Source organism: Ursus arctos, unplaced genomic scaffold (genome assembly GCF_023065955.2).
Source record: "Ursus arctos isolate Adak ecotype North America unplaced genomic scaffold, UrsArc2.0 scaffold_5, whole genome shotgun sequence".
In the NCBI taxonomy this organism is placed as follows: Eukaryota; Metazoa; Chordata; class Mammalia; order Carnivora; family Ursidae; genus Ursus; species Ursus arctos.
Genome location: NW_026623067.1, coordinates 30,821,007 through 30,833,204, shown reverse-complemented (window position 1 = coordinate 30,833,204; position 12,198 = coordinate 30,821,007). Strand labels below are relative to the sequence as shown.

Below are 12,198 nucleotides of genomic sequence, written 5' to 3'. Positions count from 1 at the left end.
AAGTGTCAGAAGAGCAGAGGAGGGGCAGAGTTAGAAACAACAAAACCCACCAGGACCATCTCCACCAACAACATCAACCACCAACAGCGGACAGGAGCGGGGTGGGCCTCTGTGGGCACGGGTTGCCTGAGAACGGTGCCCCGTGGGACCGTGGAGAAGCAGACCGCAGACCGCAGCACACAGCCCACCCGCAGCGAGCCCCCCGCAACGAGGCACCCAAGCTCTGGGCTCGGAAGCCCCGGCCTCAGCCAGCTGCACCGCGAGTCCGAGAACGGGCGAGCCGGCACGGGGGCCAGCAGCAGACGCCGGCTCCGGGCGTGCTGGCCCGCGGCAGGGGCTGTCTGGGACCGAGCCACACTCACCACCACAGCGGGATGCACAGTACCCCGGGCACCGTCAGCGCCAGCAGCAGCATCCGCCAGTCTCGGATGAAGTAAGCAAACAGTGGCAGCAGCATGTAGCCAACTGCAAAAAATGTGCACACTCCTAACGTAGAGAATATAATACGAACTGACTTGCCAAGAATTTCAGTTCCTGTTCAAAACAAGGGAGGAGTATTAGCATTTTAACTCACTGTAATATTTGCCGTTTTACATCATTACCTGGCAGTTAGATTTTGAGCTGCAGTTACTCAGAAAAGGGAAAAGGCCTTTGCCTTAGGGCCCAGAGGAGGCGTGATCAGGGTGAAGGAAAGTGGGAAGCGACCCAAGACTTGTCACCTTAGAGAGGGATGAGTTTGCATGAGATTTTCAAGGAGCCACAGATTTATCTTTTTAAGGCTGTCTCATGCCCAGCCCTGAGAGGTCGTCTCTTCTAATGCCTGCTTCCAAATTAAGCACCCAGGGTGTTCTGGGAGACAGTGGGGGCTCTTCTGAAGGGCTCTGTGGGGTCATGATGCATGTAGCCTTTCCCACGGTTCCCCACTGTAAACAAACAGACACGGGGTCTCGGGAAACAGTAGACAGTTTATCGTTAACAGTGTCGTGTTAGGACACCATTAGCCACCCTTGAGCCCTGAGAAATGATAAATAGGATCCAGCTGACTCTGAGGTACGAGGAGCAGCCACCCCCACCCCCACCCCTCCGCAGACACCCAGGGCTGAATTCCCTGTAGCCACATTGCACCCAGAGATCAGCCCCAGGCACACACATAGTCTACTCAGACCAAGGAAAGAAAGGAGGAGCTATTTTGCTGGCCCAGCAGGTGGCAGCTCTAGAGTCGGCCACACACCCAGGGAGCTTAACAGAGCTTTCCCAGAACACCACCAAGGCCCAAAATTGCCTGGTATTGGGCCCTGTTTTGGGACAAGACACACAGCTGGCCATTGGCTCTTGCTCTGCTCAGCACCACAGGTCTTCCAGAGAGCTTGCCTGCCTCTTGGAGCTCCCGGTTGCAATGGGAGAGTCCAAGAACAAGCCCCTCTGTTGTCACAGAGCTCCGGGCCCTTTCCAGAGTCCACTCTTGGTCCTTGGCCCCTGAGTCAGAGATCTGGCCAATGGCAACAGCTCTGCTTTCAGTTTGAGATCTTCCCACTGCTACAAAAAAGCAGCCCAGGAAACACAAAACAGACCATTCCAAGGACCATCCAGGCTTGTCTTTCAGGAGATATTTTCTCAGTTGTGTTTCCATGCCCTGAGCACAGGCTGAGGAATTAAGAGCTAATTCCAGAGGAGCGGTATGATTACTGCAGTGCATGGGTCCACTTATGCAAGGATTTTTTGTTTCAATAAATACAGTACAGTGCCGTAAATGTGTTTTCTTCATGATAACATTTTCTTTTCTCTCGCTTATTTTCTTTGGAGAATACAGTATAGAATACATATAACATACAAATATGTGTTCATCGACTGTGTATGTTACTGATGTAGGAAAGAATGTTAGGGTTCGAAGCTGACGGCCAAGAACGAATTCTTGAGATGTCTCTGGTGCAAAAAGGTGATTTTATTAAAGCACACGGACCGGACCTGTGGGTAGAAAGAGATGCCCTGGGGTCACGAGGAGTGGCCCATTATATACTTTAAAGTTTCGAGGGGGTTTGGGATAGTGTAAGTCTCTAAGGAATTTGGAAGCAAGGTTTCCAGAACCTTGAGGGGGCTAGCTATTGTTGAGAAGAGGTCATTTATTACCATCTAATAAAACCTTAGTCATGAGACCCTTCAGATGTATATCGATGGGCCATATGCTTGCGGGGGTGATTGCCAACACGTATCTTGGGGGGTTTAGAGATAAAGGAAGTTTCCAAAGAAATTTTTATATGTTAAATTAGACTTATAGGATCCTGGGGCAGGGGGTGGTTTGGGCTAGGATTGCCTTCTGCCCTTAGCAAAGTGTCAACATCGGGGCAGCTGAGTCCCTAGAGGAACGTCACTCCGCCTGTTTCAGGGACTTGTCAATGGGCTGTAAGTAGTAAGGAAATTTAATAATTTTTCTTCCGCCTTTGTTTCCCACATCATTATCAGTAAGGCTTCTGATCAACAATACGCTATATTAGTAGTTAAGTTCTGGGGGAGCCAAAAAGTTATATATAGACTTAACGACTGTGTGGGTGGAGGGTGGTCAATGCTCCCCCCATTGTTCATGGGTCTATCATATTTGGCTAGTTTCCCATTCTCACCGCCGACTTGTTCCTTATCCCCTGCCCATTTCTTCCTCACTCATCATAACTAGAGGTGTGCCTCCGTGGTTCTCTCCTGAACAACAATTTCTAAAAACCAGCCTGACAGAAATGGCCAATAATGTGTGCTTCTCCCATTCCAGACTGCGGGCAGTCCTAGGCCTAACCACTTAGGGCACTTTTCAGCCTCTCCACTAATTTCCAAAGACAGGGCCTGCCTTTTTTGAGGATCATGAGTGTTATTTCCAGATCTTTTCTTACCTCAGTCATGACCCTCCACCATTCCAGAGGCAGACTCACCATGCCGTGTTTGTAAACACTTTGGCTGTCATTATCGTGATGTGGAAATGAATGGGGGGCGCTCTGTTCCTAAGCAGAGTTTCAGAAGGGAAGCAGCAGAGGATTTGGTTGAGGAAAGAGCGAGTGTACAGGACCAAGTGAGAATCTGGTAGAATCATGAGGCCAAGGGAGCTCCCCCATGCTTCCATGACCCTGATAAGAGAAGAGAGAGAAGAGACACCACTGGATTCCTAGATAACCTCCATCTCTAAGCTCGGGTCTTAGGCCAGAACAGAGTTGTTCTGACTTTGCACAGTACCCGACGGGGACACAGCCTTTTAAATCTACCCCTCTGCCTTTCTGGGAAGCCACATGGATGGCACGACCCCGGAGAGTTCCTTGTTAGCACAACTTCCTGTCCTCTGACTTTTAGACAACCACCCTCCTGACCCATCATCATCGTCGTCATCGCCATCATCATCTTCCTAGCTAACATTTGTTTTTGAGCGGGCCCTTTGAGCCAGGTCCTAGACTAAGTGTCTACATACATCGTCTCTTTGAAGCTTCATAGTAATTACGCGAGAACTAATATTACTTCTGGGGCACTTGGGTGGCGCAGTCGGTTAAGTGTTTTACTCTTGGTTTTCGGCTCCGGTCATGATCTCAGGGCCATGAGAGGGAGCCCCACATTGGGTTCCATGCTCACTGGGGAGTCTGCTTGAGTTTCTCTCTCTCCCTCTGCCCCTCCCCCTTGCTCTCTCTCTCTCTAAAATAAATAAATAAATCTTAAAAAAAAAGAACTAATATTACTTCTGTTTTACACATGATCAGCGGAGACTTAAAGAGTTGAATGAAATTGCCTCAATTCACACATAGGTAGTAAGTGGGGCAGCAAGGATTTAAGCCCGATCTGTTTGAACTATGGATACCTTCTAGAAAAAAAATCACCTGGAGGCAAAACCTGGGCCTTATCAAGCAGTCTTTCAACTGAGATTCCTAAGGGAGACATTGACGGGAGATGGGTCAGGCCATGCCCTCCTTTCAAGAAGTGAGGATTTGTGCGTTCCCTTCCTGGGCTGGTCTTTGAACCAACTGACAGCCAACCAGCCCTCTCTGAGGAGCACTAGGAGAGGAGCCCCGACTCCTGCAAACCTTCCATGGTCTGCCCAGGAGATGACGGCAGTGACTTCTGGCTCTGCTGGCTGGGAATGCCTGTCCCGGACTTGTTTACCCCCCACGGTTTTGCTCCTGGTTGGTCTTGGTCTGGTTGGGCCTTGGAGTGACTCTTGGGAGTGAATTCTGTCATCTAAGTCAGACGGGCATGTCCTGATCAAGAGTGTTTGTCCATTGCCTGTCACTACCACCCCAATCCAAACACTCTCTCCAAGAGGGAGTGACTCGGAGAGGGCTAGGCTTGCGTCCACATTGATCAAGGCCCTTCTCTGGTCGTCATCCCAGGAACCACTGGATCCATTCCACATGAAGGCAGGACCTGCTCCTCCATGAATGACCAACAGAAGCCTGCAGCAGACCCCACCAGACCACCGCTCAAGAAAGAAGAAGATGTTACCGTTGCCAGTCTATGGGGTAGGACCCAGGGGCCCTGGGTTGTGAGTAGAGAGGCCATGTGCAGAGAGGCATCTGCAGAGATCCTGGGCTCCTTGACACTCATCTGTTACTAGAGTGACTTTGCTAAGTCCTGCTTCGTGGTGGTCTTTATTACGAGGACTGAGACACCATGTGTAAAGAGCCTAGTAGAGCATCTGGCATGTGGTAGATGCTTAGGAATAGCTAGTTCTCTTATCCTGGTCAAACAGTTGAAATGTGCTGAATGTCAGAAGAATGAAGAAAGTACAGTGCCTTTGACCAAAAGACCCAATGGAAGACAACAGAACCTCTCTTTGCTCCCTGAAAATACTGAGAACTCTCTCCAAATTAACAGATATTCCCCTACTCAGGCCTTCCTCTCTCCTCTCATGAACCTAAAGAGATCATTCTAGTTAAAAGTAACCCTTGCTATCTCTGCATGTATTCCAAAATGTCTTTCTTCACACAGTACAGTGCAAGCAAGGGGTGCCAGCAAATCTCTACGTCCTCTTAATGTATTTATATCCCATTTCATCCCTTGAAGTCTCTGAGGTACCTTTTAATTTGAACACATTAAGGTAATGGTAACATTAAAGTAAAATACGTAGAAAGGCAAAAGTTCTACCTTGGAGGAAAGAACAAAAAATATGCAACTCATCCCCTTGAAAAACAGTATGGCAGTTCCTTAAATGATTAAATATTAATTAAATTAAATTAAATATAAATTAAATATAAAATTACCATATGACCATATTACCATATGACCAGGCGACTCCACTTACGTACATAGCTAAGAGATGTGAAAACACATATCCACAAAAAACCTGTCCTCAAATGTTGATAGTAGCATTATTTTTGATAGCCAAAAAGTGTGAACAACCCAGATGTCCATCAACTGATGTATGGATGAAGAAGATGTAGTAAATCCATTCGATGGAATAGGGATTCACGCTATAGTATGGACCAACCTTGAAAACAACAAGTGAGGGAAGTCAGTCGCAAAAGCCACAGGTTGTGTGCTTCCACTTATCAGAAATGTCCAGAGTAGATAAAACCATACAGACAGAAAGCAGATTAGTGGTTGCCAGGGGTTAGGAAAAAAGGAGAACAGAGAGGCACTGTTAACGGGTACAGGGTTCTTGGGGAGGTGATGAAAATGTTCTGGAGTTAGAAAGAGTTGATGGTTGTACAATTTTGCAAATATACTAATGACCACTAAACTACACATTTTAAAAGAGTGAATAGTATGGTATGCAAATTGTATCTCAATTTAAAAACACTTTAAAAATACATGGCTGACAAAGACCGCACGATTGACAGAGTTAAATTTCAATTTTGCCTGAGTCTTCTGGTAGCCAGAGTTATAAAGGAGGATGCCATCAGTTACATACTTTTGGAAAGGAAGCACACATCTAGACAGGAGAGGAAGCAGAGTTTTAAACAGGTGAGCATGCTGGCACAAACATTGCACAGGAAGCTGATGTTAGCAGTACCAGGAAAATACTGAATTAGTAGATCGGTCAAGACAGGAAGGCAGTTAACTGCAAAATAAATTTGATCAGGTAGTTATGAGGGATAAAGGAGGAGCCTGTGGCATTTTACCCAGAAGGCCGGGGACCGCTGGGAGGCACTATTTCTGGGAAACAGTGGGAGATGGCGGGGGCGGGGGGAGGTGGAGTCCACGCAGGTCAGCCGTCATTGGTCCTGAGTGGTCATTTCCTCCCTCCTAAACCAGCGTCGTTTTGGCAGGGGTCTCGCTACCAGGTAAATTCACTTTATGTTCCTTTGGCTAGCACTGTTTCTGCCCTCCCTTTTCTTGTCTCCTATGACTCTGGCAAGTTTTATAACTTTTAAAATGTAGAACAAGGAAAGGATCTGTTTCTGTGTCGTTTTGAGAATGGAAATAGTTCAGCTTCCTGAATTAATGTGAAGTCCCTTAAAATGAGATTATTGTCGCAGAGTCTTGCCATCCCTTCCCTAGAGCCAGAGGGCAAAAGAAAAAGGCCCAGACCCCAAGCTTTCCTTCTACTCAGAACCCAGAATTCACATTTTAGCCCCGGGACGCCAGAGGGCGCTGCTGCTCTGCGGAGAAGCCGGGCGCCGCCCAGCGCTCGCACTTGGCGCCCGCGCCCGCCCCGGGCCCGGACTCCAGAGTCCCCTGCTCCAGCGGGGGCGGGTAGGTGTTCAGTGACATTCTTAAATGTCCAAACCTGAGAACGCAACACAAAGAGTCTCATACAAGGACAGAAAGGTCAGCAGTTTCCTAGAGCACAGTGGAGTAAAACGACAGCCAGGGAGGCTCCGGGACCCAGGCTGATGGGGAGCCTGCGGCACCCAGCATCCAGCTCCCTGATGCCTGGCTTGTAAATCTGGGATCTGACGGATCTTACAAGATCTTACTTTCCTCTTGGCCCTATCATTCTTCTTGGCGTGGGGAGCAGGGAGGGGAGCAGGTTGTAGGGTCAGCGCCAGGGGGGCAGGACTTCCCTGCAGGAGGCCTGGGGTGGGCTCTCCCAGCCTCATCCCCTCATATAGCAGAGGTTCCAAGGCCCCAGAAGCATCCTGTGCCCCCTTGGAAAGGAAGCACTCAACCCTGGCCAGTCAGTAGAACCTGGGGGATGCATGCCGGGCACAAACCCCTTCTGGCTCCCAATCCTAATGATGGGGTTTCTCTATGATTTTCTGCCCTCCCATTTCAGATGGTCCTTTAGGTCCTGCTTAAAGGGGTCTGCTGGCCTCAGGCAGAATCCCCTGTTTTGAGGAGGCCTGTTCAGTCCCGTATGTGTCTGTATGTGTCTCTATGGTGGTATGTGTCTGTCCCAAGCAGAGCCATAAATTGGACTTTTCAGGTTTAGGGAGGATTACCACTAGGAAGATGGATTCTGGGAGATTTTGCCTATGAGAACAAATAGGCTTTACTCAAGAGCCCTGTGTCCTTGGGGCCATCAGTCATGAGGAGTTTGCAGTTTCCAACCTAACTGCCTCTAATCCCTAGTTTCTAGCACCACTGGCCTGAAGCTCTGTGTCGTCTACACAAAGGACCTTCTTTGAGAACATCTGCCTGCCCTCCTTCCCCGCAGGGAAGAGAGAGGCCCCCTTCCTGCTGGCACCTGCTAAAGAGGGTGCTAACTGCTGGGCCCACGTGGCTTCAGCATGCTCTCACCCCCCTTCGGACACCTTGGCTGTGGCGAGGAGCTCTTCACAAATGATTAAAGGAGTGGAATGTGAGTCATCGCAACTTGGCAACCCCGCAGGGAGTGTATACCTCCTCAACTAAGAGAACACAGCATCTCCAAAGCTAGTGAGTCACTCAGAATCCTAAAAGCGATCAGAACCCATCTTAACAGATTTAGACTTTTGAGACAGGAAGAATTGCCAGACTGACAATAAAAGGGCACCATTAATAATTTTACTGTGACAGTAGGGACAAACTAGGCCAGCACTGAGCCAATAAGGATAGACCATCACATGAGAGATTATGGGAATTTGGGTCTGTTGTCCCAGAGGTGGCCCTCATTTCCCCCCACCCTCAGCTGGTCAGAGAGCAGGTTGGCACAGAGAGCATGTTGGGGACGCTTGCTCCTGTGGGTGACCCTGGCCGGGCTGCTGGAGCTCCCAGGAAACGCTGGTGAGGGCGCTAGGGGCCTCCTCATGTCCTTTAGCTTGTGTGTCCCCTTCATGCTGCCCGATACTCCAGAAGCAAGGCTGCAGCTAGGAGACCGGACTCCTATCAACAGAGCATGTTATCCTGCACGCAGCTGATAAGCTCTGGGGTGCGCTGTGACTCAGGGTGAGACCAGTCCTACCCAGTGATGGCAGACCCGGCACTGAACTCCTGTCAGCACCTGCCTCCTCCCCCTGTGTACCGGACACACCAACTGCCCTAAGTCCCTCCATGGGCCATGCACAGCTGCCAGAAACACTTTTTCTCTGGCCCAGGCAGAAGTTCCAGGCTTTCACAACTCAGATCAAAGACTTCTCTAGGTGGCTCCTCCCCCAACACCCCAACTTTGTGCCTTTCCCAAGCCGTGTTCCTGAAATGTGTCTCAGTTATTGTGTGGGTGGTTCTGATCAGCTCCAGCTTCTGTTCACCACCACATTTCAGAGCCCAGCACAGAGCGGGCTCCCTGAGAGCACCTGCCTTGCCTGTGACCAGATCAAAGAACCTGAGACCACAGCCCCCTCCCCAACACATGGATATCAGAGGTTGATCCTGTTTTAGAGGCACAGCCCATGGGGCGAGGTGCTTCCTTGTGTGCTAAAAGCACTCCCTATGCCCTCTTCAGGGGACCCCCCCCTTCCCAGGCCTCTCAGAGGGTTGGAAGGAGAAGCTCTGAGGATTAGAAACTGTTCCTACCTAGAATGAAGGCCACCACATAGTTGGAGATCTGGCCCATGCCGACAATGACAAATAACACGGTAAACATCTCCCAGTTGATGGAGAAAATCTGCAGGAAGCTGAAGCCAGTCTGCACGGCCATGGTTGCGAAGAGGATGTTCTTCCTGCCAAACCTGCAGAATAGAGCACAGAACATGGCACATGCGGCCGCAGCAGCTGTAACTCAGGGCACTTGGCGAGCCCCGAGTCACACATCATGGCAGACTTTGTTTTGTTTTCAGGGCTGGAACAGACTTTTCTCCCTGTCTCATCCTCCTCAGTTCTTCCTTGGTGATATCTCAGGCGTCCATCTGCCCAGAAGGTGCCTTTTGAGATTCTAAAACTTCTGTAGAGGCCCCATATCTCAGAAGCACAAAGCAGCTCATGCAAGGTCCCCATAGAAATCTGCTCCTTAGAACAAGCCCCAGGTAGAAGCTGCCACCACATTTCTGGAAAATGGGTAAGTGCAGATTGCAGAGACCTCTAATATCAGCAATATGGGAATTCTGTCAATCCAGGATGAAGGCCCCCTCTATGGCAGCAGTATTCAACCTGAGCCGCACTTGAAATCCCCTGGTGCCAAAACACGCTGGGGCCAGCAGCCCACCTCCTGAGAGTCTCATTTTCTGGCACGCAGTTTGGGTATTGGGATTTAAACAGTTTTCCCAGGTGAGTCTACTGTGCGAACAGAATTACAAGGGAACCCTCTCCGGGAAGCACAGCTCTGAGCAGTACCCATGACACGGGAGTTAGCCTCAGTCTTCGTTTCACTTTCTGATAGTGACCAGTGGGTGGAATGGAGCACAGGTGTGAGCAGAACTGTCTCCTACCTCATTTTCCAAAATCAGGTCTCAGGCTGGTGGGCTTGCGGTCCCTCGGGACTTTGTAACGGGAGGAGGGACAGGCACCTCCTCTGCGAAGCCTTCCCAACACTGCTATTTAGCACTCTCACCTTCCTGCTCCGGGCCCCTTAGAACAGGGGCCAGCGGGGGCACTTCTCCTGGAGCTGGGGTGCTGTCTCCTCTAGACTCTGCATTCCAGGAGGCCCACAACCAGCACGGGTTAGGCCTGACCCACAGCAGCGATGTGGGTACTCACTGTCTGGCCCTTACTCTGCCTGATGGCTGATTCTGGACAGATCCCGTGTCAGAGTTAGGGGTGGGAGGGGGAGGCAGTGGTGATTTTTTTTTTGAGAGGTTTGGTGCTATAAGGACCAGTTTCACGTGGAGCCATTGCCTCCTCCAGACTCTAGGCCAAAGCCCTGACAGCATAAGGCTGGGAGAAATGAACAAAAGAGGGTTCCAGCAAGGGGCTGAGGGAGACATCATGGCTCCTCCTTTCACTGACTTGTTGGTGTGAGGGGCCTCTCTTTCCCTGGGTTGAAATACCTTAAATTCAGCCCAACTCCAAGATAGGCAGTGAATTGACAAGGGGCCCTATTGCACCTCCTCTCCTCTCCCTCCCGGCCTCCTTACCTGTCAGATAGTTGCCCGGACACGAAGGAGCCAAGCAGCACGCCCACGAAGAACAGGGAGGAGGTGAGGGGCGTCTTCCAATCATCATCACACACTAGATTCCACTGCCAGAGAAGACAACATGAAGTGTGAGCCCAGCCCTCCAGCAGGCCCAGCCCCAGCCCCAGCCCAGCACTGAGGGAGTATTCGCATGGCAGCGCGAACAGCCTCCCTCCTCCCTGTGACAGGCTGTTGACTTTGTGCTCAGAGCATAGACCTCACAGCCCTGGCGTTGACTCCTGACTCTGCCACTTACTGGGGCAAGTCGCTGTCCTCCCTGAGACCCACCTTCCTCTTCTGAGGGTAAGGGAGAGTGATACCTCAGCTCTCTGCTTGCGTCACATATCGAGAAGCTAGTGAGGCCACGGCTGTAACTGGTGACCCGTCAGCTGTGAAGCGGTATGAAGCAAGGTAGTGTTTCTGCTTCAGAAGGTAACCAAGGATGGAGGGAAGGTGTTTGAAACTCCCGAGGGGCAGGGCAGAAGGCCTGGTCACTTGGTCCAAGCGTAGAAGTTTCCTCTGCCTTGTTGAAGGGTGCGAGTGGTCTGTGATGATACCTTCTGAACAGCCTGCTCCAGAAAACCCTCTTCTCCCTGCTCCATTCGCACCACAGGCCAAGCCCGGGACCTGAATTCAGGGCCCACTGTGTGGTGGGGGAGGAGATGGGGTATCTACACGTCTCCAGCGCTCTTTATCTCCCTCTACACTCCTTCCCACCCAGCCTTCCCAGAAGGGTGGTTCCTCCCGTACAAAGGCCTGTGGGCTGTTGTAGCCCTAACAAGTCCCTGCTGGTGGATCCATAAAGTGAGGGCTTCAGCCAGAATGTCAGGTCTCAGCTCTTCAATTAAGTCAAGTCAGCAAAATCTCAAGGGAGGTTGCAAAAATTTCAAAATGTGTTCAGTGAGCTTTCATTATATATATATAAATGTATAGTGTAGCACGCTGATCCAGTCTAGAAAAAAAAGCCCCTGCCTCCTATCTAATCCCACCTCCAGTAGGCAGTGGTGCTGCTTCCATGACATTCATTTTTTTTACTTTTATTTTTATTATTATTTTTTTAAATTTTAATTTTTTTATTATATTATGTTAGTCACCATACAGTACATCCCTGGTTTCTGATGTAAAGTTCGATGATTCATTAGTTGCGTATAACACCCAGTGCACCATGCAATACGTGCCCTCCTTACTACCCATCACCAGCCTATCCCATTCCCCCACCCCCCTCCCCTCTGAAGCCCTCAGTTTGTTTCTCAGAGTCCATAGTCTCTCATGCTTCATTCCCCCTTCTGATTACCCCCCTTTCTTTATCCCTTTCTTCCCCTACCGATCTTCCTAGTTCTTATGTTCCATAGATGAGAGAAATCCTATGATAAAACATGACATTCATGAAGCAATTCAGTTCTTAATCCTCACAACTTCCCTGAAATAGATTTAAAAAATGAATTTGCATGTTTATACAACACTTCACTCTGTAGCAGAGAGCGGTGTTTCTAAGGACACGGACCAGAGAAAAGTGTAAAACAAAACGCTAAGGAATGAGGGCAAACAGCACAGGGGAGGAGGGATTGCAAAATAACCAAGCCAAGGATAAGACTGACAACGAGCCGTCCTGCCCAGAGGCTGCCTGCTTGCCAGGCTCCGAGGATTCCAGCGGCTCAGCTCCCACGATCCCTGTTTTATGCAAAGTGTTAAACTCGTTCTGCAGAAGCTAGTCTTTCTAAGTACTAGGACCTGAGAGAAGTCGCTCCTATATACCTCCTTCCACAAAGGGGTCATGCCATGACGTTGAGGATAATGTCCTTGAGAATACCCCCGTCCTAAGGAC

At 49.9% G+C, this 12,198-nt stretch overlaps 1 protein-coding gene across 6 annotated transcripts in view; it reads right to left on the bottom strand.

Moving 5' to 3' along the window:
* The window catches only part of LOC113261708 (solute carrier family 22 member 4), a 50,715-nt gene that overhangs the window by 24,434 nt on the left and 14,083 nt on the right, over positions 1 to 12,198 (bottom strand). For all 6 annotated transcript variants that reach the window (XR_008957611.1, XR_008957612.1, XM_057307418.1 and 3 more), the window contains exons 2-4: positions 10,335 to 10,438; positions 8,839 to 8,993; positions 363 to 534 (exon numbers count right to left, since the gene is read on the bottom strand). Coding sequence is in view for 4 of the 6 variants with exons in the window: in XM_057307418.1 (XP_057163401.1) it covers positions 363 to 534; positions 8,839 to 8,993; positions 10,335 to 10,438 (431 nt within the window). In the remaining 2 variants the exon portion in view is untranslated. The remainder of the gene's footprint in view (positions 1 to 362; positions 535 to 8,838; positions 8,994 to 10,334; positions 10,439 to 12,198) is intronic.